At 41.5% G+C, this 25,732-nt stretch overlaps 3 protein-coding genes across 3 annotated transcripts; 1 reads left to right on the forward strand and 2 right to left on the reverse strand.

Annotated features, from left to right (window-relative positions):
* Positions 1–957: 957 nt before the first annotated feature.
* Positions 958–14,712, reverse strand: LOC306753241 (transient receptor potential cation channel subfamily M member 4-like; the record flags this gene model as incomplete). Its single annotated transcript, XM_079237107.1, has 28 exons — positions 958–1,516; positions 1,622–1,715; positions 2,386–2,458; positions 2,567–2,699; positions 3,282–3,463; positions 3,557–3,722; positions 3,939–4,113; positions 4,384–4,516; positions 4,986–5,101; positions 5,299–5,531; positions 5,643–5,692; positions 5,817–5,933; positions 6,031–6,143; positions 6,549–6,694; positions 7,054–7,183; positions 7,441–7,569; positions 7,704–7,805; positions 7,913–8,209; positions 8,312–8,433; positions 8,524–8,626; positions 9,408–9,641; positions 9,763–9,827; positions 10,664–10,838; positions 11,032–11,201; positions 12,522–12,702; positions 13,086–13,263; positions 13,375–13,436; positions 14,653–14,712. The coding sequence occupies 28 exons, from the start codon at positions 14,710–14,712 to the stop codon at positions 1,485–1,487; spliced, it is 3,771 nt and encodes a 1,256-aa protein (XP_079093233.1). The 3' UTR covers positions 958–1,484.
* Positions 14,713–15,581: 869 nt separating this feature from the next.
* Positions 15,582–16,934, reverse strand: LOC306753254 (uncharacterized protein). Its single transcript, XM_079237121.1, has 4 exons — positions 16,885–16,934; positions 16,626–16,707; positions 16,256–16,408; positions 15,582–15,933 (listed from the first exon to the last, which is right to left on the reverse strand). The coding sequence occupies exons 1-4, from the start codon at positions 16,928–16,930 to the stop codon at positions 15,774–15,776; spliced, it is 441 nt and encodes a 146-aa protein (XP_079093247.1). The 5' UTR covers positions 16,931–16,934; the 3' UTR covers positions 15,582–15,773.
* Positions 16,935–20,362: 3,428 nt separating this feature from the next.
* LOC306753248 (chaperone Ric-8A-like) lies at positions 20,363–25,699 on the forward strand (the record flags this gene model as incomplete). The annotated part of the gene is made up of 13 exons (XM_079237115.1): positions 20,363–20,493; positions 20,583–20,630; positions 21,483–21,500; positions 21,623–21,709; positions 21,791–22,392; positions 22,671–22,806; positions 23,033–23,221; positions 23,334–23,428; positions 24,160–24,310; positions 24,456–24,551; positions 24,677–24,821; positions 25,116–25,392; positions 25,564–25,699. Exons 1-13 carry the CDS (start codon positions 20,404–20,406, stop codon positions 25,697–25,699), a joined length of 2,070 nt encoding a protein of 689 aa, XP_079093241.1. The 5' UTR covers positions 20,363–20,403.
* Positions 25,700–25,732: the final 33 nt, after the last annotated feature.

The raw sequence follows: 25,732 nt of genomic DNA on the forward strand, positions 1-25,732 counted from the left end.
CAGGATGATGTATGGAATGGATGTAAATAGAAGGACATGGAGATGATGGCAATCTGCACATGTGCAGCAACTTGACATTCCAAAGAAACGTTATATTTAAAGTACAGTCTTTATACATGATTTTCATTATGAACCCAGATAAGAAACAGGATGGAGAGTTTGAGTCTGTGCCATTGTCATTATGTTAAATGAGTTTAGATCAAAATGACTCAGAAACTGAGACGTGACTAGTGAAACACACATGATCACTTACATGGGAACATATTTGCACATGCAGCAGTCATGCAGCAAGGCAGAAAGTGATGACACCGCCTCACTCAGTGTAAGCCGCTGGCGCTATTGACAGGTGGCCGAGTCGGCTATTTACAGTAAAGGCTCCTTCAATAGCCCTGCTCCACTATGTGACCTTCAATAGAGCTCTGGCATACTGAAACTCAGCACCATGGTGCACCTTTCACACTGCTCATATCCTCTTATCTCTAGTATCGCCAACTACTTCACTCACTTGTTTTAGTCACACTTTCCCTCAGGGATTCTCTTGCTACATTTGCATAATGTATTGCTATGTAGTTCAGTGCAGTGCCGTTTTACTAAGTTTCTTTGAACCAAGCCACTACACTGTTTGGTGTCTTACTAAAGTAACAGTTTAACATTTGGGGAAATACACTTTATTTTCAGAGTTAGATGAGAAGATTGATACCAATCTCCTGCACCTTAACTAACTTGTGACTGACACTAATTAACATGAATCCTGAGTCAGGCTAGCTGTTGCCCCTTATTTCCGTTATTTGTGCTACGCTCAGCGTCTGCCGGCTCATGAGAGTGATATCTAACTCTCGGCAGGAAAGTTAATGTCCCAAAATGTTAACCTAAACGGTGAAAAGACGTGTTCTTGTATAGCGCTTTTCTAGTCTTCCTAGCGGTATTCCATTAAAAGTAAAATAATGAATTAATTAATACTGCATATACAATTTATTGAACAGAATAAAGTAATGTGCCATTACAAATGCATGGTTTAACATTTACAGAAAGTAACAGAACACAAAAGCATTAAAACAGTAATGTGCATGAATGTAACCTCTGTAAAAAAAAAGTATCATAATTTCAATATAGCAGTAAAAATCTATAAAACCATTAAAATCCATTTAGCAGTCATCTTAAAACTACAGCAAAGACATGATAGCATTGACAAATAGAATCCATAAAATACATCATGAAACATCATAAATACACACACACATGACTTTGGCATTTAAATATGATCAATTACACACTTAAAATATCCGCTTTTGCATTTAATCAATACTGTAACAAGAAGAGATGGCTGCTACACTTTCTTTTCTCCAGTAAACATATTCGGTAACTGAGTCCAGTGATGAACATAGTAAAAGACAATATTTAAAAATGGTGCGTGTCCAAAGTAAAAGCACTTAAATATTGCCTTATACCGACCCTGAGCAAGCAAAGGCGCCGCCACGGCTGGATCAGGTGGAATTGGAAGAAGAGAGGAACGAATCTATGAGGAAGAGGCAGAATATGGAAAATGAGGGGGCAAGTGACTCGATGAAAAGAACTACATACTGAATACGGGACATTCCAACATGCATGTTCTCATTTGTACCTCTTGATGTAGGAGGAGGACGAGGAGGTTTGAACGTGCTGCCTTGTGCCAAAGTATCAACAATCCAGCTGAGAGCATTTGAGCAGTACTCCATCTGAGAGAGACAGAAATAGTTCAGCATTCTGGAAAATACACTTATTCACTATACAAATCAGCCTGCTAAATGAGGCAACCACAAGCAGCCAGTTAGCTTAGCATAAAGACTGGTACCAGGGGGAAACTGTTAGCCTGGCTCTGTCCAATGGTAACAAAATCCACCTGTAAAGTGCACTAACACATAACCAGCAGACACCAGGAAATGACTGGTCATCACCAGGAAATGACCGGCACATAACGCCACTAAAACAGAAGTCAGTTTTTACATTTTTACCGTAGCCGTTTCCCTATTTCCCCCTCATCATGCTGAGCTGGGCTAAGCAGTTGCAGATTATACAGTTGTTTCTTAGTTACTATAGAGATGAGAGAGGTATTGATTGTATCATCTAACTCAGCAAGAAAAGCGTATGTCCCTAAATGGCAATTTATACGATAGACATGTGATTTTACATTCATAAATACATATTTGGATATCAATATTAGATCGTAGTGTTCTAGTTGTGATGATGCAATCGCCCGGCCCTGCGATATCTAGTTGGGTGACATGTATTTTACTTTTATACAGGATAGGTTGACTGCAGCAATGCCGTGAAAGTCATAAGAAATACACAAATGGTGCACAGTGATGAACTCAGTTAAATGCTTTGACGATATTGCTTTCATGTTACCTCATTCTCCAGAGCCCTCAGCCTGTGGTCAAAGTCTCTGCTTTCAGTCATATGTTTAAGCACACCGTCCACTCTAAAAACAACAAAATAAAAAGGAGATATTAACCTCAGTATTAAGGAGACAAAAAAAAAGATTGATTAATTGAACCGCTACGGTGTTGGTGGAGGACGGTGTTCTCACTTCACAGACATCCGTTTGAGCCTCTCTGAGTCGCTGCTTTTCTGGATCGTGTTCTGGGCAGTCAAGAAGTCCTCCTTCTGAATGGTTTCCCACGTCATTAGCTTGTTGGCTGCTTTCCCTCTTAACTGCAATACTGATAGAAAAGGCCAAAGTGTTTAGTCATTGTTATCATTCTACTCAGCCATGGTGTTTCCTGAAGCAAGCAGAAACCACCACGGCTGACATGAAGCCGTTGTGGAAGTTAACAATGATCCAATTCGTAGGTCCCATATTAGACTTGAGATGTGATTTAGTAACACAAATGTTGAAATGCTCCTTTAGTTACAATACTGACTATGTCATAGCCAATAGCCCTCAGTTGAGGTTAATCAGTCTGCGGAGCAGGAAGTTTTTTTTGACCGCTGTGCCAAGTTGAGCACGGAATGAATATTATAACTTCATGTAAATGGAGTTACTGCCTCTGAAGAATCATTTTGTGTCAAGCTTATTCACAAGGTTACTGTGTGAAGCACATGCCCGTCTGGTGGGAGGGCTTAACAACAGAGGAGAGCGCTGCAAGAGGGCGGCTGTAGTTTCAAATTCTGTCGTTTTTCTTTCGTTTTCCAAAAATCGGCCGATCATTGGGAACCGCTTGAATTACAATATGCTGAAAGTTTATTATGGACATTTAGTCCAACATCAAAAATGAACCGCCTTCCCCAGTTCAAATACTGACCAAAGTGGTGGATCTTGACAGAGGGCACTTTGCGGATGATCCTTTTGATAAAGAGATTGATATGAGAGATGATGATGAAAGGAGGAGCCAGGGAAGGACGGGAGTGGTACTGAACTATCAGGGTGTAGCGCTGGAACTTCCAGTAGATGTCGCTGTTAGCCTGCACTTCATTGAAGGTGTAGCTGGGTGGACACAGAGAGAGCAGAGTAAAGATGTAGAGAACTTATAGCATGTCAGTAAAGCTCGCAACGGACACTAATCTCATTGTTCTGTACCTAAACATGGCGATGAGCAGGTTGATGAGCAGGATATTGGTCACCAGCAGATAAACAATCAGCAGAATTACCACCAGCCAGTTACTATACATAGTCCTGCACGGCTCATCACCGCTCTCAATCAATGTCACGTTGTATGTGCAGGGCATGTCCCACTTCTTCCCCACTGGGAAAGACACAAAATAAAAAGGAAAGATTAAAATATGTCCTGTTATCTGCGATAACTTTAAAATAACAATGAATTCGTATTGCTGTGGTGATTTTAAAAAGCTGCAAAGGATGTGGAAAAACATCCAGTACATGCATTATTCTTATCCTGGATTCCAACTGTACCTATTATTTTCTCAAGACTCATGACACATAAACAAACTAACACATCTACCATCCATCTCTTCCACAGGGATCTGTCCGAAGATGTGCAAGTACGGCCTGTAGAAAACCCGGCGAAAGATGCGATCTAAGCTCGGGTCATAGGAGTAAAGCAAAGCCTGATTGGCTACTCCGTATGCCATGAGCCACACCATCAGGAAGAACAGGAAGAAGAAGACGTCCTTCATCTGAAAAGAAAATAGTTTTCTTTCCGTCAATATAATGCCAACTTCTCACTAAAGTAACATTACATTTAGCTGACGCTTTTATCCAAAGCGACTTACAATAAGTGCAATCGACCATGTAAAGTAACATTTCTTTAAGAAAGCCAAACTACAAAATGCTATAAGTAAGTGGCATTTAAGTGCAACTAAAGTGCTACTTTCTTTATCCATGGTATAGTCGGAAAAGAGAACCAAAGTAATGGTTTGATGTCAACGTATGAAAAGGTTTCTAACCATCTTGCCAACAATGATGATTTTTGGCCCCAGCTGTTTGTGAATGGCGAAGATGTGAATGAGACGGAGGGTGAAGACCATGTAGTCCACACACAGGACATTCCGGCCAAATCCATATGACCATGGGAACATCCTAAAACACAGAGTGAAGCATATACACAGTTATAATGGCGCCATCCAGTGGCCAACATGCACACACTTTGAATTTACAGTAATATATGAGAGGATTTATGGATCTGTTAATTATATAATATTTTGTGTATCATGTTGTTTGTCTGATTTGTCCAGTAGAAAAAGAAAAAACAGCAGTTAATTCCCTGATAATTACTTTAATCAACCCAAACTATTAGAAACAAAAATCTCAATTAGGTTGACCTGTACTTATATTCACCCTGTGACATCATGGCACAGGGCACAACACACTGCTCTGTTTTAAAGAGCCAAAGCCATTCAGAACAAGTGCCTTAAAACACAAAAAGGAGAATAAAATTGGAATCTCATACATTTTGTGATTCTGTATTATGAAAACCTCCCTGAACATTGATCTAAAAGGTTTTGGCATAATCCTGTACTAATACATACTGTCTATACTGCGTAGTTACCTGCAGATTACTCCAATAATGAACAGCACGATGGCAGTGAGGTCACACTTGTTCCACACATCCTGGATGTACACTCTTAACCTCTGACGCATTGTCTTCGCCCCCAAAAAGAATGTCTTCGGGAAGAAAACATCAATCGTCAGATCAATAAATGAAACACAGCTATAAACAGAACAGCATAGCACCAACAACTAAAAAGCTCTTTCAGTGGGTGAAAACATTTTTGTGTGAAATTATTTTGAGTTTAGTCCGTTTGGTGTAAAATAGCTGCATTAAGCGTAACATTTTGTTTAGTATGTCTCTCTGCACTCACCTCCCGGATCTCCTCACACACGATGGTGAACACCCAGAAGTACAGCACATACTCAGTGATGGCCGGACCAGAGGGCGGCGGGGGCTTGAAGTCCACCAACAGCACGTAGGCAAACAGCAGGAGGAATAGGAAGTACATCAGCACGTTGCCCAAAAATGCGGTGACGGGTGCAAACCAGAACTCACGCCATCTTGACACTATGAACGGGCGCTTTGGTGGTCTGCGAGGTATGCCTGTAAGGAGGTTAGTGGACATGGTTCAGTAGTAGGTTATTAGCATACAAGCTGCTAATGATAATTCCTGGTGTTTCTTTTCTAGAAGCGCTGCATTTCAAGAGGACTCACCTTTAATGGTTGCTGACCGGGGAGAGAGTGTTCCTTGTGCATCCGCTTCACTGGTAAAAACAGTGACACATTTTAAATGAACACAAAACACTAGAAATTCTTCAAATAATCCATTCAAAACTGATTAAAATTCATGTCATAAAAGGCAGAAAACTTTTAAATGTTTTGTTTTACATGTGTTTGATGTCCGAGAAAGAGAAGACGGTGGTGCCATAGAGGCTGTCGCTGTCCTTGCCCTGTCCATCCTCGTTAGGCTTCTCCTCCTCCCCTTGATGCTGGTCCTCTTGTTTTCTGTGTGGTGGGGTATGTTGTAGCAAAGAATCAGTCCTGAAATCGTCATCCACTGAATGCTAATGGCAAAAATAAATAATACTCATGTGGATTTTACCTGAAGGAGATGAGGTTGGTGTAGCAGAGGACGGGGCAGAAGAAGGTGAGCAGGAGCTTCCACACATCTGTGTTCCTCTTCATGTCACCCCACCAGATCTGGGACAACAGAGACTGGAGGAGAAGATACAATAAGACCAATTTCACCAACTGCTACAGATTCATTTTGCTCAATATGAAAGTGGGTCGTGTTGTATGTGTAGTATTATATCATTGTTCCTTAATTATATCAATAAAGTGCTGAAATGCCTTTTTAAAGAGAGACTACAAGCTCCACGATAAATATTCAGCATTGATTGACAGAGCATGTATTTCAATATTAAAGATTTTATTCATAAAATATAAAAAATAAATTAAGCTTTAGTCTGGATATCTATGAAAGCACAAGTTACTGTTTTAAACATTGCAAAGGGACTAAGCATAAACAGACCTAGTTGAACTGTAAAATTAAGTCAGTGACTTGGTACCAATGTTGTATTTTATATGTCACTCACACATGCGTACAAAACAGTTACACACCTGTACTCCGTCATGGCTGAAGAACAGCCGTGCGTCAGCGCCCATTCCCATCTGGAGGCAGGTGGTACCTCCCCAAACTGGAGATTTCCTAATCAGTAGGGTGAAAGAGCGACTCTCATTGCTTCGATAGCAAGAGCTGAACATGTCTAAGATGAGGGAAAGACAAGTACAGAAAAAGTTTGGTTGGATGGTTACCATTCAGAAAACTACAATTAAATTGAGCAAGAAAGAAACGTTTATTCTGAAAATCAGTAATCATAAAATGAACGTGAATAAAGCAAAGCATTACTTCATTTAAATAATTGAAGCACCTTCCACCACAAGCAACTTATATAGAAAACAAACAAAGCTAAATCACTCATGTAACACAATTAACTAATAAGGAGTGGACAAATAACACTAGAACAATTAAGGATGTCTGATCATTTCTGCACTTTTTCTTTTTAAATCAGTTGTTGTTTAATTGAACATTAGTTGATGGCGTGTTGAATGTGTGTGGTCTCACCATGTGCCAGGTTCTCAAACCTCTGGGCCAGCTCTTTCATGGACAATTTGTTCTCCGCCTCACCCTCCAGCTTGGACAGTTCCCTCAGAATCTTACAGCCACTCAGAGCACTGAGCACTGACTCCCCTGTCTTGGACGGACAGAAAAAAAAAAGGAAAAAAAAATCCGGGCATACAAGCTCTTTTATATAGTTACCGATACAGTATTTTGCAACGAAGAGGGTGTTCATGTACATTATTTTTTACTATGTTAGCCAGTTGGTTTAAATAAGTATGTGTGCTATTGCAGTCACAGTTCTGAGCCTGGTTGCAGCCTAGAGGATTGTCATGAGCTCTTTACAAAAAGCTACAGAACAGATTTTGACTTTGTGATTCTCAGAGGTTGTACCATCTCCCAGAAGAAAGTGGCCATCTCGCTGCGGTTCTGGAGGACGGCCCAGATGAAAAGCGAAGCCCAGGGGAAGAGGCAGCGCTTGTCCCGATAAAGGCATTCTCCCCGCAGCAGCTTACTGGCACGCTGGGATGGATTAAAAGAAGCAGGGGAGGAAGTATCAGATTGGCTGAGAGAGAGCCACAGTGACAGGTGGCCTGTCAGGAGCTTATTAGCTTTCATGTACAGTATGTCTACATATTAAGAAAATGTAAGAGTACCCTAAGTGCTCTCCTCTTGGATGAGATCTGTTCTAAGCCCAAAGCCTCATAGTAAAATGGCTGGCAGATGTCCCCCATTAACAGCTCCAGGACCCTTGCAACCTGAAAAAAAAATAAGGGGGTAGGGTAACAAACAAATACAAGTGTCAACACAAGTTTTCTTGACATTGTTTCTTCTACTCTACATCTTGAAAAAAAAAAAATCAAACCTCAAAAAGGCTAATCTCCCTTCCTGGGCCACACTGGATAGTCTCTGCTGCCACTTTGGAAGCAGAGTCCTGTTGGTTTGAGGTCGGCGCATAGGCTGCAGTTCCTAGTCGCTCCACTAGGCGGCGCTGAAGTAGATGGTAAAGCACCGTCCCATCGGCCACTGAGCGGTAAAGGCTTTCCAGCCTGCCATAAGTCAGGTAGTCCAGAATGTTGAGGCCATTCTCAGTGAAAAGACGCACAAACTGAGGCTTGTCGTTGATCAGGGCATCCGTCATGGAGTCTTCCAAGTCTTCATACTATTTGATTAAAGTGTTTAATACAAGGTCAATACAACAGGGCTAAAAGTGTTACTACAGATAATGCATCTATTTTAGAGTGGTAGTATTTCCCCCCCTCACCCTCCAATGGATGTCTCCGTTGAAGAGTTCACTCTTGGCAATGTCAACCCTGTTCCATGTGACCGCTAGATTCAGCTCTTCATTGTAAGGGCTGGCATTAACTGACGAACGGTGCTTACTCGCTTAAAAAAATTAAAAAAAAAAAAAATCACAATCAAGACATGTTGCCACATAAAACAGCAATTTCCATAATTTAAATGAGTTGCAAGTACCTCCAACCAATGCTTTGAGCAGGACTGTATCAAAGTCATTCGGGCCCTCCTGTTCTCCATGGTAGATAGTAATGAAGTCTCTGTTCTGGTAGATGCTCAGAGCCTGGAGACCCAAAACAGAACCTTTTTTTAAACATATGACCTTAATACTTGGTGATACTGAGAAAGAGACTAACAAGCACACAGAGAATAAAGAAAGATTGTCTAATCCATGATATCATGTAGCGGACTGCCTCCCCACGCTGAGTGAGCAGGATGTCTGGCATTTAGAGATTGTGTCAAGGCATTTGACAGTAAGCACCAACAGAAATAATTAACCGGCGAGAAGAAAAGAAAATAAGAAGATTAAGAGTCCGTTTTCATTCACTCACAAGTGCAATAGATAGCCAATGACAACGCTGATTAAGTTACTGATCCGTCAAACACACACAAATCATGTTGAAGCTGCAGCTGTGAGGATGGTGTGTAGAGAAGCTGACATGTATTGATGTCACTTCCATTCATAATAAAGAGCGAGTAAAGACGCCCACTGCTTTTTACATTGCATCCTGGCAATTTTCGAGAAAGTCCCATTTTCTAGTTTATAAGAGTAATTTTGACAACAGAGGTCCTCACACGATGCAGCCAATCATTTTTCAGTTTATTGTGTTACAAAAATAATCAAATTCTGCCACCTGTAAACTGAAACTGACTTCCAAACCGCTGCTTGTGAGGGAGCGGATCGTAAAAAGGCGCAAGAAAAAAAAAAAGATGTCAATGAGAAGATTTGGAAACTGACAACATGAATATCAAAGTTAAACGTCATGGCGATCTAACCACGTGGCTGCTCAATAAATAGCTTCAAAAGCCACACGTCAGCAAATGACGGCATCCACAGCACTTACCCGCTCAACTAGTTTGTCCGACTCCGCTTCAGAAGGGAAGTGCTTTTTAACCCGTTCTGCAACTTTGTCTTTCAGATCCACGCTGGGACCGGCCTCGCCATCTCCCTCGCCGGATGATTGGACAACCGTGGCTGATGACAGGTTGTCCAACATGTCGCTCAAGAAGTCAGCCAGGCCTCCCGAGCCAGCCAGCACCAGCCAGGGCATGGACTTCTTAAGAGAAAGATCGACTCTCTGAGAGAAAATATGGAAAGAAAGAGATTGCTTTATGGATATAATACCAAAAAAATAACTGTCAAAAAGAAGCTAACGGGTAAAATGTACAATCAACCAACATAAAAAGCAGCATCTGTACCTCCAGCATGCTCGCTTCCCCCGATATCAGCATACAAAGGACAGGGATGTCAATGCTGCCGCTGCCTACAAAAATACAACATTGTTTACAGTTAATTCCTACAGAGCATCGGTGAAGTCTATTTAATGAAGACATTCCGATCATGTTTGCAGACAAACCATCTGCATACTTGTCTTATTGAACACAGAAACAGCATCCCGTTACATTTTGGATAAATCTCTGCTTGACTTTACACGTTGAATAGCTGTGTCTCAAATACTTGCAGTGGCACGCAAAAACTTTCAGCCAGTGGATACCGGAGGATTGTCCTTTCGTCACATGCATTACAAAAAGATTACCACAAGAGGGCCGAATAGCTTGAAATCACTGTTAACTGTGCAAGAACATGTTCATGGTTGTGAGAGCTTTGTAATCTTTAGACATATCTCAGTTTTTCTAAACATACAGTGAACACAAATGAATATATTGTTAAAATATTTGTACATGGGAATCTGAAAACGTAATAGCAACAGAAGAAAGTTTAAGATATTCTATATAAATAAGGCAAAATCAGCCAAGATGTGCTATTATTCACTGAGTTTCCTACATTCAGTTTTTTCCTTTTTTATATCCAGCGACTAAGATGAAGGAACAAAAACTAAAAAACAGGCCTAAATGTTTAGGATTGCTTACTTTAATCATAAGCGTCCTATTTTCAGTGAGGCAATGGCAAACAGTTCCTCCATTCCTACACTACATAAATACACAATAACAATATTATATTGAAGAAATTGTACTTTCTTGATTCTTGTTATTCCGAGTTTGTACTCATTGTTGAAAGCACTTATTGTGGGTCACTTTGGATAAAAGCATAAGCTAAATGAAATGTAATGCGATGTAATTTCATCATCCCATCTCTCACCCCAGATGCCCGTGCGCTGGTGGGAGATGTAGTCTTCCAGTTTGGCCCTGAACCCCGTCTCTCCTCTGCGCCCCACACTCCCATCGTCCACCAGCAGAAAGGCCTGGTAGTTGTTGTCCAGGCAGCAGGAGTCCCGGGACATGTTCTGAACGTAGTACTTAGCAGGAAAGCTGCCCTGCAAGAGGAACAATCCAGGGATATGATATAGCAGGGTGTTTTCAAATACCCGTGGTGCATTAGAGGCCTGCATTTGGAGGATCCCAAGATACTCCTAGTGTGTAGAATGTTGCATGATACAAGTGAACGAGACATTTTTTGGGGGGTGTACAAATCAATCTGTAAACACAGTATGTTAGCGTCTGTACAACCTGAGGGTTGACCAGCTGCTGTCGGTTGTGCACCAGGCCCCAGGGAGCGATACCCAGAGCCACCACCTTGTTGAGGGACACCGACGAGGCCGCAGTTGCATGATCCCTCACCGCCTCCCCAACACACCTGCCAACGCCTTCTCGCAAGCCTGCCGTCAGGATCCATGCTCCTGGTTACAGTTGAAAGAGGAAACGTTTGATTGTGGAAACTTCTTAAGAGGCAGAGTCATGACAGTTTTGCAGAATTTTGCAGTTCAAATCTGGAACTGTCCATCAACAGTCTGATTATATAATCTGGAGCCTCCGAGAGAACAACTTGTTAAAGGGACCTCAGGTGACCCGAGTCCAGTATCGCCGTGTGCCACCTGACCTTGGCACGGCAGTTAAGAGGAAATGGCCATTGGAGTATCAAATTAGTATCGGACCCCAGAGAGTCATGTAGTGTTATGCAACGACATTTTATAACAGCCGTTTCCTTTAAAAAAATGAAAACATCATGAGTTGGTTCTGTATTTACCAAGAAAGCACTGATTCATTATTTCACATTATTAATCAGTTACTTGGAATCGTTACACATTTTAGAGGGATAAGTCCTTAGGTGGGAATTAAGTGAAAATCCATACTAGAGCACAATATATACACACAGAACTGAAAAGCACATCAGTCTGTAACCTGAATCCATCAATTCACAACCATTGGTGGGCTTCAGAATGCCATCTAGCAAATTAAATTCATTGTTTTGATAATGTATAAAGCAATTTGTTTTTAGATCCATGTGCTGACGTTTGCTCGGATACAGGGAAACAAAATAGAAAAGTTCCTGAAATTTAAAAATGGGACACAATAATGCACCAGTAAAAGCTCCAAGGTTTAGAGTGAGTACTCGTCAGTTACAAGAGACCAAAATGAAACAATGGTATAAAGCAAGTAACATGGCCTCAAAGAGCCCAAAGCACCCGTGATTACTTGCAAGCTTTCTGCAGGGTTAATCAATATAATTTAAGACTATTTAATAGCCCATAGAATGCCATTTGATAACAGTTTCACAGTATGGTAAGTAAATATGCAAGTAAGCATGATGGAAAACCAGTAGGACAATGTGGCCAAGAATTACACCATCACATTTATACAACCTGGACAAGCCACATAAAATCGATGAATGAAATAGCCAATGAGGCAAGTCTTTGCTCAAATTACCTTATGAGACAAAGAGCCTCCTAGAGCTACTGTGGCTAGCTGTAGTAACAGTACATGCTCTTCTGCAGATCTGATGGTGCAGACTGAAACAATTCACAATCTACTGTCACAACAATCCTATTTTGAAGAGTATAATGTCTCTCAAAACCAAATATTTCTGTACAGTGATATTGCAAACAGTGCATATGGGTTTCACAATACTTGTAACTGGCATCTGACCTATGACCCACCTTCATAGCAGTGTTTGAAGTAGTGTTTTTGCCAAGGACAGTTTGCTTTCATAATATGTTTACCTGTGCTTTGTGAGGCTTTCACCAGTCCCTGCCTCAAGACCTCCCGTACCCAAGTCTTCACTTTTGTCCTTCCTTCTCCGCCCACTATAGAAACCACCAGGTTAGGGGAAGGAAGACCCCAATGAGCTGTCATCAGGGTGTAGACCATAGACGGGGTGGTGTCCCATGACAGACGCAGGAACTAATAACCACGAGAGAGACAAAATGGACATTTGATTAACTAAAAAGGATCAAATGCATTTAATTTAATCTATGGACAACCTATGACTAAACTTCAGTATTAAAACACATGCTAAATGATTAGTTATTATATTATTAGTTAGTAATTAAAGTTTGGATTAAAGAGGTCCTCAGTGCACATATGTGATTGCTTTGTGCATTGTGTTTGTTTACTCAGGTGCAGCAGTAGAGTAAAGATTAGGAAAAGCAAAGTACCGACTACTACAGCGCTTGCTGCGTTTAAATCAATATTTGGCATTTGGCTTTGAAACTGGACAGACAAACTGTAAAGGTATAGCGATAAAGCATGTTATGAGCCATTCAGAGAACAGAATGAACACTCACATAGCTATGCCTCTTGCTGGCTCCTGCGAACTGTAACTCTCCAAAGGCATCCGTCGGGTATTCAGAGGAATGCTGGGCGCTGTCCCAGTGGTTGACAATCGCTGTGCTGAAATAGTCCCCAAGAGCCACAGAGCCATGGGCATCTCTTTCACCCCCGCACTGACACAGTGCGCCATTACTGAGAGAGGCGAGAGGATAACGCATGTTAAAACATGATCATCCTGACACATTGCCACAGTAAGTAGACACCACTATCACAGAGGAATGTGCTGCACAAAGTACACAGTACCTGAAAGAATCTTCCACAAAGGTGGTGCACACTCTTTTCTTGATGATTTTGGGGATCCAACTCTGCAAGACATGTTCAACAGGTTAAAACAGACAAATGATAAACAGGCTGTTTCATTTAAAGTTCAGAGCCACCCCATACCCTCATGTGCTTGGAATTCATGAGGCTGCAGGGTTGTAGGAAATCGTAAAATGAGAAACGTTGGCTCAGGGAGGAAGATGAGCTGGTGGGATATGCTGTGCATAAACACCTGGCTGTGACTTCTGGCGTGTGTGTGTGTGTGTGTGTGTGTGTGTGTGTGTGTGTGTGTGTGCACTGTACACAGGTATGTTCAGTACACACAGCACATTCTGCAGCACAAACCCAAACTACAGACCTCAACTGGACTCTTGAAACTAGACTGGACTCTCTTCACAACTTTGAATTTAAACTTGCACTATATAAAAAAGGGATTACTTGTATTTAGCCTAAAGAAATACATTTGTAATCCATAATTGTCACGCAAACAGTTATGACATAACGTGAGTACGTCGGTCTCACAGGGGATTTTGACACGTAGATTGTTTTTAAATCACACGTTTAACTGCCAACAGGATGGCTCCGTCCCATTAAGTTGTGCCAGTGAGCAATGTTTGTTCCAGATTTAGCTTCAAGCGTAAATCTACACAAGTTATTATCCGGTTTAAATGTAGTTTACGTGAAGACGGTGAAACAAGGCTGGGCAGCACACAGAGGACAACAGTGGGCGTGCTGTCGTCTTTGTGTTACAGTCAGAGTTAGCGTTGCTTTGAAGTACATTTGAAGTACGTTTAGTTAGAAAATGGCTCACTGAAGCCGTTTTCCGCCACAGTTATTGTCTCTTCACCGGCAAATTAGCCGTCATTGTTGTTGGTTTATTGTGCAACAGCCGAATATGCATTTCCTGCTTAACTTCCACCGGCTGACGAGTAACTTCCACAGACTCAACGGGACCTGAGACGTTGCACTAGCCGGCCTACAAGTGGGACAAACTCCTGCGTGTGTGTTTGCTCACACGGCCGTAACGCTACAGTTTACCGAGAGAGAGAGCATCACATGACGGGCCGAGCAGCTGCTGCGCGCGGGCCGAAGCGGACAGACGCTCGTGCATCGCGACCCGGAGCCTCAGGGACTTACAGGCAGCCGCAACTTTTAGCACAACTTCCACTTCGCGGACTCGTGTTTTGTTAAACTTGAGTCTTTAGTCGCCACCGTGACATCACACCGGGAGCAGAGCGGTTTAATTGAAAGCCTACCCACCTGGTCCTTCTCAGATTTACCGAGCTTGTCTCCGTCCACTCCTCCTCCGGTGTCCCTCATGATTCGTTTGTTCCCTTTTCTGGTTCGACTGAGCGATCCCTGGCTGCAAAAAAAAAAATACTTCACGTTTTCTTTTTGGCCATTTTCCAAAGAATGGCCTTATTTAGAGGATGGCGGTATCTGAACAATCCTGAAACTATCCTGAAAACCAATTTCCAATAGTTTCAAAGCAATTTAGGAGGCAACCAGGTGCACCCAAACACACCACACAGGTGTGGCTTTGCAACAAGAGGCACACACTTTGCAAATACCGTCCTCGAAACTTTGAAAATAGGAGGGGCCAGACAAAACCACAGATATTTAATACCTGGGGTGTGAGCTGCTGATTATAAACTTCTTAAAACACGAGTTAATTTCACTGCTGAGATTCCAATCTTTAGGTGAGTGACATCAGCTGTGGGGAAGTTAGAAAGGAAATGCTCGTGGCTACTGATGACACATCTTTTGACACCACTAGTAGCAGACGGGACAACTGAAGACACACGCTTGTCAAGGTAGCCTAAAAAATAATGCAAAGTCAGGTCTGGCTTTACAACATGGCAAGTGGGGCAGGTGCCTCAATCAGACCCACAGCATCATGGACAGTGGAAGCCTGATACTCTTGCATATCAGAATATATGGTCATTCAGGGGAAATTGACAGTAAAATGACATAAATAATACTGTACTTTTGTAATCCCTGTAAGGCATTTCCTGATTCTAAGAATAATGCTTGTGACCTGTAAAAAAGCCCCACTGCTTGAACCCTTGAGAGGGGCCTAAGCACCAATCTCTAAGTCCCTTTCAGGTTATTACAGGTATGTATAAACTGTAACTCCACACAATTGTTTATATTAAATATTTATTGTACAATTCATTTAAATATTGAGAAAAAAATATATATATGATTAAGCATTTCGCACAGTAATAACATAGCCACGTTGTATGTGGTTAATGAGCAGACATCCATAATAAGTACCAGTCATTCAGAACATTTACAGAGATATTTGGTGTAAATAGATGGAGAAATGGTGAGAACTCTCCACTTCCTTAGTCCTTAGGCGCCGTCATTCCTCTTGGCCCCTATCTGCCGAATCCATGCGGGTCATTGGCCTTTTTCGACTCATCTGTTCCATTTTTTTTCCTGATCTGGTACAAAGTGTTGGCCAGGTTGTGAAGCTGGCATGTCCCGAGCTGGCATCCCCGCTGGGCTGCACGCCGCAGACGTAACTTCACTGCCATGCTGGTAATGGTGATGAAGTAAAAGAGGGGTACAAAATCAAAGTTAGGGCTTTTAAATCATCACATACATTTACAAAACAATGTCCAGTTTTCAAACATATCACAAACCTACAATTTGAGTTTTTCTAACAGCCATAATTACAAGAACTGAAATAAACACTACAACATGTGTGCTGCATTAATCCTGCAGCAGTAACCTTCAAACGTGCATTCATATTTGATATCATATAAGAAAGCTAGTGTTTTCAACTCATCATGGTAATTCTAGTTTATTAGTAACGGCCACTCGTGCTATATTGTGAATGCATGATGCTCTTTTGTACCTGTGTCTCAGTGCCTCCAGGTCGAGCTGTTTGCCTTCTGAATGAAATGGGATGATCTTCAGTGACTGAGCATGCTGCTCCGGTGTGTTCTCCGTCCTTTTCACCCCTGAAGCCTGGACAGTGTTGTCTGGAAGGACAATGTCTGCGTGTGACCTGTGGGGAAAAAGGTATTTAGTAATATAGACGTCTCATGAACCAAACAACTACTCAGATGTTCAATACTGTAGTATTTCGATAAATTAGGTAGCCCAGTTTTTACATTTTTGTTTTTTTGTTGCAGAAATGCTTTGTTTTTATAGAGACATATCATCAGTATACTGTCAGTATTCCCCTCTCAGTAGCAGTATATTTACTGATGCTTTTCACTGACCTGTGAGTTGGTCTAAGTGGTGTGGCAGCACTCAAAGGCACAGTCAACAGCAGCAGGACGGCTATCTCCATACCGCACTGGCCTGTGGCAGAAAAACCAATGAGTGATGCTGAGGAAAACATCCTGTCCTGACCACACTGAATCCTAACAAATGGTCTGTACGACTCAATGTTAGGCACAATAATACAGACAGAAGATTTTGAGAAAAGAAATGATAAAAATAGAGATCTGTTCAAAATAACATAAACATGAAACTTACTGCCAAGAAAATCGCCAAACCTGTTTTGGCTTTTTGAGGAAACCATTCGAAATCTCTTGCTGATTGTTGGATGCCCAAGTCTGTCACCCCTCTCGCCTTCTGGTCCTTTATAGTGCGAGGGAGTGAGCGAGGGGGTGTGTCTGGAACATAGTCATTATCCTGTCAGACAAGCTCCCACACTTGTGATTAATCAGTTATGGTGGCAGTTTTATTCTTTATTTACAAGAGCTGTGATATGAGCATAAACAACTTTTAACGTCCAAGCTCAACATTGCACTTACACTTGCGCTGACCTTGTACCTTCGTTGATGTTTACATTGATACTTGATCTTTACTCTTTGCTTCACAGACCCCCCTCTCTCTTTCCCCCACTCCCCCATCCACATCCTCCTCCATCCCTCTCCTCCATCTCTCCACTTGCTGCTGAGCAATTGTTCCAGAAATTGTTCTTTCATTTCCATCACCTGCAGGAAGCCCACTGAGCCTAAAATAACCCCAATTCTCCTCCGGGCTTTTCTTTATCGCTCCATTTTTCCTGTGCCTTTTTCCCTTGAGTCACTTTTGTCGTCACCGTGTTTATTCCTGAAATGTCCTTCACTCACATCCCCCCACACAGAGTCTTTCAAAAACAACATCTTGGTGGTGCAACTTTCCTCAAAGATAAAAAAAAGAAATAAAAAAAAGAAATCACATTTGACAGATTATCTGATACAATTGCAGCCATGGCTTAAAGCTTTGTTAGCCCACAGAAATCAGAACTTATTAACTTTTCAGGTTTGGCATATGGCCATTGTGTCATCTCTCTAGGAAATCAACTATTATTCTTTATCTTTTAATAATACAGTTAATCTGTGGGGAGCCAGTGTGTCGTTTTTTCACACTCCACTCTCCCAGCCTCTCTCGCTTTCTGTGAATCACAACTTCCCCCGGGAGTCTATTGTGTAGCTTTCCTGTGAAACAATCTGGGCAGGTTGTGTTGTCAGAGTAGTGCACTGAGTCATCACTGGTGCGCGAGCCACGCATTAGCAATGAAATGATAAGGCAGTCTTGTGATTTCACAAACAATAAAGAAAAGGTTTACACCAAATTTCCTTTATGAGGTTACAACTTGCATGACGGCAGAGATTGCATGCCAAAAGAAAGCAAAGTCACTTGGTAAATAGTTCCTTTACATTTACTGCTGCCGATCTTTGAGCAGAATGGGGATTTTTGAAAAAAAATATTAGCATATTTTAAATATTTTAAATCCAAATAATGCATATGGAGCGTAAACGTTGTCACTAATCAGGCTACCACAAGTCAATTACTAAATAAGTCAACAAACAGAAAATTTATTTATTTTGATAATTGATTGTTTAATCCATTTTTTTCAAATGGTTGCATCACCATGAGCTTTAATAAATTATGATGGCCATTTTGATTTGACTATTTTCTGATATTTTTTAGTTGCATACCTAGTTACAGGATTTCAACTTTTTTTTCATCCCTCTTTTGGAGAATCAGGATCTTTTTTTGCTCCCTGCAATGACATTTAGAATAAATTAGGAACATTTGCTTTAAATACCAATTTCTGTCTGATATGGGGTTTTGGGAAAACAATTTATCTAAACATTACATCTACTCTTCCTTCCTCATTGAAAACTCCAGAAGCTATTATGCAAATGTTTTTAATTTACCAAGTCATACTCGGTCCAAAACAGATACCCTTTGAAGTGAATTGACCCTTAAAGCTCACAGAAGTCAGTTGAGTTTAGGCCGCATGCAGTATATTGTGGCATAAGTCATTATGTTAGTCTTTGTCAAGATGATTAAAACAGATAGTCCCGGATTGCACTCGTCAATGACTATTGTATTGTTTTCACTGAGGGTCATCAGTCTCTTGTAGCTCTGACTTGTTGATGTCCTACATCACAAGCATCTAATTCATCTTGAAGGAATATGCATCTCCTTCCATGAGAACACTTTGTCGGGACTCCTCTGACTTTTCTCCCACTCTCGCTGACGTAGTGTGCATCCTGTTGTTGTAAGCCTGCAGCCACCAGCCGGCTACTTCAGACCTCCCGGCCCTGTTTCCTCTACCCACTGGGCACAGGAGTGAGCATCCTGTCAGGAAAGCCTGTCACTCGCATATCATCTTCTCACGGAGTTCATCTCTCAGGGCTCTCAAGACACTTTACAACAAGTGTGTGAACATGTATTTTATCTTTACAGTACACTGTGTACGACAGGCAAAAGTAGGTTAGCTCAGTGGAAAACAACAACAACTGAGGATGTGAATTTGAGCAATATCTTTGCTGTCATCTGTCATGGCTGACCTCATGGAGGTTGGTACCATCTATAGTTTATAAGAAGAGTAACATTTTAAAGTTCACTTTCAATGGAAAGACTTTAAAATACACACCTACTGTGCAGGAGATAAATAACCTCGGAGTACATTATGGTTGGATTGACTTAACCATGAAAATAACCCCATCTTGTGGTACTAGACCAGAACAGCATTATAGTTCTGCACACACAATATGCAACTCAAGGTGCTGTTTTTATTTACACGGTGGAATGATTGTGGTTTATAAAAGCCCAGACATTTAAAGCTGGAAGCTATGAGCTGAGAAATATTGATGTTATCTTACTTGCCTCTGCAATATTTTTTTTCTTCCCAAGGTTCAACGTTTGCCGTCAAAAGCTCCAGTGTGGTTACGTAACAGCTAGAGAGGCGTGATAAAACCCAAATCTTAATGGTTGTTCCAGTAATTCCCGTACTATTAAGAAATTTGATGGAAAGAGTATGTTAAAGCTTGGCACACACACACACAGAGAGATGTGCAGCACAAGTCTGGAAAACCTGTAGGTTAGAGGGTCAACACTGGGAGATGTAAGCTTAGAGTCCATTAGTGGATTATAACCATAACCACGCATCTCTCTTGGATTAAAGAGAGACAGAGAGAGAGAGAGAGTGATCCAGAGATATTCTGAGTGCACGAAGGTAACGGGAAAGCGATTAAATTGAGCATTGTAGACTGAGCCGGGACGGAGAAACACTTGCGGTGGTGACAGCACTTTGGGTTGGCAGACATCCGGAGATTTGGGCTCACCTACGGTATATTATCTTATAATATACTTATCTTATATCACCTGGCTGATCAAGTGATTTGCACAAGGTAAGTTTAGACACAGAAATGAGTTAAACTCTTGTAATCTGTCAGCTATCTTTTATATGTATGTAAGTAAGACATCTCAGTATGGAACATTGTCATAAAATATACAAATACAGCTTTCGTTAGCCATAAAGCATTTTATCAGTAATCAAACATATGTGTTTGCTTTAGTGATAAGATGGCAGGATGACTACTTTATTGAAATTGACTTCTGCTTTTTAATATCAAATTAATTGGCTTTTATTTCCACATTATAGGAGAATAACAAACACGCACTGTACATCATTATTGTTGTGTAACTTTAATTTAGTTATGGCCTGAATGATTATTCCTCTCCCTGTTTGCGTGTGTGCACGTAGGAAGCATGGACGTGGACCTGGAGGGGATTATCCAGTGCATCAAGCAGGGGGATGAGAACGGTCTTCAGATACAGCTGCAGGAGTTCAACAAAGAGGTAACACCACACACCAGCTCACACGTCCATGTCAGGATGAAACACGTGTGACGGCTGAGCATTATCATATCATCATTTCTCTCTTGCAGTATGCCCAGTGCTTCTTCTTTGATTCAGAGGAGAGTGACCGAAGGAAAGTAAGTTATGCTGCTGCACTCGTTTACTGGGACACACCACTGGCCTGCCTGTGTTCCTTAAACCTCACCTTCGCTTAACCGCCCTCATCACACTCCTCCCTACCCCCAATCCACAGTCTGTCTGTGATTAGTAATTGTGCTGTATCAGTTATTCCTGATCCTCTCTCCTTGCATGCTCAGGCAGATTGAGCCCAGGCGGAGCGATAGAATAACCAACATACTGCACGTTAATCTATTCTACGCTTTCAGCTCCTTCATTTGCAGTCATTGAACAGCAGGTCCGAAAATATCTTCATTAATCTACATTTAAATTCAATAATTTGATCTAAATCAAAATTCTATTTTAAAATATATTTAATCACATTTTTCAATAAAATACATTTTTTAATTCAAATTCAATATGGAATTTCATCAAATTTTATTTTGAGTTAAATTATTAAAATTGTCACTTATTTTGTTATGTGTTCATTTACATAATTCAATAATATTTATAATACAATGTATTTTCTATCAATTTATAATTTTATTTTCTATCAATCTTTATCCAATCCAGTTTTTTATACAATTATTTCAGAAACATGATGTCATCTATAGCAACAGAGTCAACCTTGTCTTATAGTTCAATAAAAAATACTCTCAGCAGCTTTGTGAAGTGCTCCTTTTTTTTGTTTTGCTCTTAAAAAAATAATTTTTTGCCAGGTACTAATGGTTTGAACTCCTAATGGTTACATTCAAAACTGTGTAATATGGCCCCTGATTGGTGACACAAATATGATGTACTTTACTGATTTATATTGTATTTTTCTCCTGCTGCTTGTTGCTCCCTGAAATCGGATTGTCCACCTTCAAAAGAAAAAAAAACTGGAGGAGGTACAGTGCTGCTGCATTTTGGATATAATGTTAGAATATTGATTTAGTTTGCACACAAGAGCCCCCTAAACTAATTCATAAACTGTGTTTAAGTGTATTTGTTCTTTGCCCTGCTGTACCAGTTCAGGAAAAATAAAGTGAGGGAATACGCTGATTCTGACTCCGACTGCGAGTACGACCAGGAGGACCGAGGCCTCGTCCTCAGACAGGTGCCGGACACGGTCACTTTCTGCGCTTTGTCTTTTTCATGCTGTTAAACTAAATAATTATTTTTCTGTTCCTGTGCTCAGAATTTAGCTCTTGTTCTGGTGAGGTTCATTCGAACAGGAGTTAAATGTCGTCTGTTGAGAGTATCTCTACGAACCCTGAGAATCCTCTCCAGGGACACAAAGGTCCTGGGCCCCTTGGTGACCGACGGCGCTCTCCTGACGCTGGCCAAACTAGCCGGGCTGACCACAAGTGACGCAAGTGACGACTCCAGCGACCCAGACTCTGATTTCTACGATAACATCATTGCTTCTCTGGCCAAGGCCAAAGTGTTGCATTGTCGCACTGACGAGGACGAAGCTGACGTTGAAGCCACTGACCAACACGACGAGTTTGATGAAGATGCCAAGAGTGACATCAGCCTCGCCAACAGCGAAGATCTGGACAGCATTGGCTATCCCGGCAGCCACAGCACCAGCACCAATGAGATGCACAACAGGGGCAGCATGCATCACAAGGTGCTGGAAAGAGGCAGGAGGGACCGCAGAGAGAGCAAGATGGAGGGGGAGGAAGAAGAGGAGGGAGACACGTCAGGAGAGGAGACACAGAGAAAAGAGGCCTTAAAGGTGTTGTGTAACATGGTCTACAACAGCACCTGGGCTCAGGAGAGGTTCAGTGGTCTCAGGTGGGGGTCCCCGCAGGGCGCAGAAATAAACATCCACATGCAACAACACAAAACACTGCTAAACACAACTGTTTCTGGTTCCATTTAGCTGTTTTTACCTTCATACAATGATCAAATGTGGACAGTCTTAAGTCACTTTAAGGTATTTCAAAAGACAATATGATGTACGGCTAATCTCAGTGACACTATTATTATTATTATTATTATTATTATTATTATTATTATTGTTAGATTAGCATATCTCCAGACCGCTAACCTCTTGTTTCTATCTCCATCAGGCTCATGTGTGGCCTCACAGAGCGTCTATCCTCCAGTGCGAGTGGCTCATCTCCCTCCAGTGTTCAGTTCTATGAACTACGCCTCATGTTCCTCATTACTGCACTACGACGAGAGCTCAGCACTCAGCTTCAACAGGTACCTGACCTCACACATGACCGCACTTACTACAAAGGGACTTCCTTAAATACGTAGTATATATTATGCTAGTTTGAATATGTGGTAGATCATGTAGCAATACACTCTATCTCTGTTTATTGTGTCACCTTCAGTTTATTCTAATATGAATTTAAACAGATTCATGGTCTACACCTCTTAACTGCCTTCCTTCTTGTCTCACTCGCATTATGTGTTTCTCTTCCAGGAGGGAGGTGTGTCCATCTTCACAGCAGCTCTGGAGAGCTGTCTGGAGGTTCAGTGGAAGGACCAGTATGAGTGTGTGCTGGACCCAGCAGCACCACCCATCTCACTGGAAGCCTCTCAGCGTATCATAGAGATCCTCAAAATCCTCTTCAACATCACCCACAGCAGCCACAGGCAGGAGCCCAGTGAGGTCAGGAACTATGAGTACATACTTAACTTGTCAGCCATCAGATGTAATGGCAGGGAATAAAATGCATCTTATATAGAGACAAATGATCAGTACTGTGTGTCTCCTCCCTCAGGATGACGCAGCTCTTTACCGACACCTAGTGGCGATCCTGCGTCTCTGCCTGATGAGGAAGTGTTTGCTTTTGGATGAAACTGATGAACTGCAGGGGTGAGCGTGAACCAACATTAATCATTAATAACGATGAGGCACATCCATTTAAAGTTACTGGTGTCATGAGTGTCAGTTTATATGAGCTCTATTAGCATGAATGGTCAAAATATATTGGATACTATGGTAGAAAATCATGTGTTTACAGCATATACTATACAGGTATACTTTAATGTAATGTGACAGTGTTATCTTTAGTGTTATAATCTTTCTCAAATTTGTTTAAAAGGTACATTTGTCTGTGAATATACAATATAGCTTGATATTTTATTCACATGTATTTATAAATTACACCATTTTAATGATGTAGGAAAGATAATGTATGAAATCCAATTTAATCCCAGCTGGTACAATCTAATTCTTGTTTGATCCCTTAATCTAATTGTCATAAAGAAGCATTGTTTGAATATTATTTAAAGTAGTAATAATACTTTTTTCTAAGATTGTTATCCTTGTTTTCTGCATAGTACAAGCATTAGGTTTTTTTTTCTGTATCAGGGCTAATTCCTCTAATGTTGGTGGGTCATTTATTTACATTTTTACAAAACATTGGGCTTAATAATACATGCATGTCTCACTCCATATTATTATGTAAAGTAATGTGTAATGTTTAATTCTAATCACAGCTTTTTTGTAGTATATGTTTGGGTTCATCACATTTAAAACAGCCCATCATACTTTCCTTATATCGACTCTTACACTCTGTTCCTGTAATCTTGTCTCAATCCCAGTCACACAGTCAACCTGCTGTCAGCGCTGCCTCTCCAGTGTCTCGATGTGCTGCTGATGGTGCCTCTAGAGCCCGACTCGAAGCAGAGCCAAGGGGTCAACCTGGACTGTGTCCACATCCTGGTGCTGTTCATGGAGAGACGCCTGGAGTCGGTGAGGGAGAAACTGATGTGTAGAGAAGAGGGTCGAATGCTGCAATTACGAGTTTTAGCCTAAAAAAGTTGAAAGTTTAAAAGAGCGGCTCTCCTCTGATGCTGAAATAACCTGAGCGAGTCTTTCTTGTATGTTTGCCTCTCAGGGTGATAAGATGAAAGAGAAGCTGACACCAATCCTCAATCTGCTGACAGAGAGCTGCAGGGCCCACAGAGAAACACGCCATTGCATCAGAAAACATGTAATACCCCTAAGAAAACACGATACTTCAAAGAAAGCTTTGTTCCGCTCGCAATATTTGGATTATATTTTAAACTAGTATTTTTTTTAAAGACAGCTGAAATGATTGTTGACCCCCTTCATTAGATCCTGCCTCCTCTGAGAGACACATCCCACCGACCAGAGGAAGGCTCCACAGTGAAGAGTCGTCTGATCCGGCTCATGACCCACCTGGATACAGACCTCAAACACTGCGCTGCTGACCTCATCTTTGTCCTCTGCAAAGAAAATGGTTCGACCACACATCATCCTATTGAGCTGTATTTGATTTCATGTCATTGAACTGCAAGCTCTCCCTATGTTTCTTACTATTGTATTATTTGTAATTCTTGTTGATTGTGTTGAAGCCAAAGACAATTTTCCACATCATGGACAAAGAAGTTTCTAACTCTCCATATTTGAACTAGAATTTGAAATACATGTCACTGGTTTTAAGCAATTTCCATCTATTATTTTATATACATAGCTAACATACCAATGTCCCTCAACACTAACCTTTGATCATCACCTTCACGTCTTCCTCCAGTGGGCCGCTTTGTCAAGTACACAGGCTATGGCAACGCAGCGGGCCTGCTGGCCACCAGGGGGCTTCTGGGCGGTCAGGGGTCCAGAGTCAGCTCCAACGCCCAGTACTCCAGCGACTCCGACTCAGACACTGAGGAGTATCGACAAGTCAAAGATCGCATCAATCCGGTGACAGGGCGGGTGGAGGCGGAGCAGCCGGACCCCATGGAGGGCATGACGGAGGAGGAGAAGGAGGAGGAGGCCAAGAGGCTCATCATGCTCTTCAACAAGCTGTCTAGGTCAGTGAGGCGACAAAGACTCAGAGAGATGAAGACTCTTATCAACAACCTTTCACGAATAGTGTTAAACATAGGAGTCCTAAGTCTAAATACGGATTAATATTGATATATGTATTGGAATCTCGAGCCAATCTTGAACCCATATTTTTGTACCCCTCATTTGTTTTCCAGAGATAACATTATCCAACCGATGGGAGTGGATTCAGAGGGGAAGCTGGTCCCGATGTCGGGACTGAGGGGAAATTCCCTCACTGAGGAGGTGAAGTCTGGATCTGAGAATGACGGCGAAGCAGAGGAAGGAGAGTAGAACTGAAACATGTCAAACCCATTCATTCAATTT

The sequence above is a fragment of the Taurulus bubalis genome, assembly GCF_910589615.1.
Source record: "Taurulus bubalis genome assembly, chromosome: 2".
NCBI classification, from domain to species: domain Eukaryota; kingdom Metazoa; phylum Chordata; class Actinopteri; order Perciformes; family Cottidae; genus Taurulus; species Taurulus bubalis.

What these genes read in the sequence shown, in the direction of transcription:
- LOC306753254 (XM_079237121.1), bottom strand. Translation starts at nt 16,930, where the DNA reads ATGGTTTCCTCAAAAAGCCAAAACAGGTTTGGCGATTTTCTTGGCA. An exon ending in GTTTGGCGATTTTCTTGGCA is followed by an intron (nt 16,708 to 16,884) that starts GTAAGTTTCATG and finishes TTTCTGCCACAG; the next exon opens with GCCAGTGCGGTATGGAGATA. An exon ending in CTGGAGGCACTGAGACACAG is followed by an intron (nt 15,934 to 16,255) that starts GTACAAAAGAGC and finishes CACCATTACCAG; the next exon opens with CATGGCAGTGAAGTTACGTC.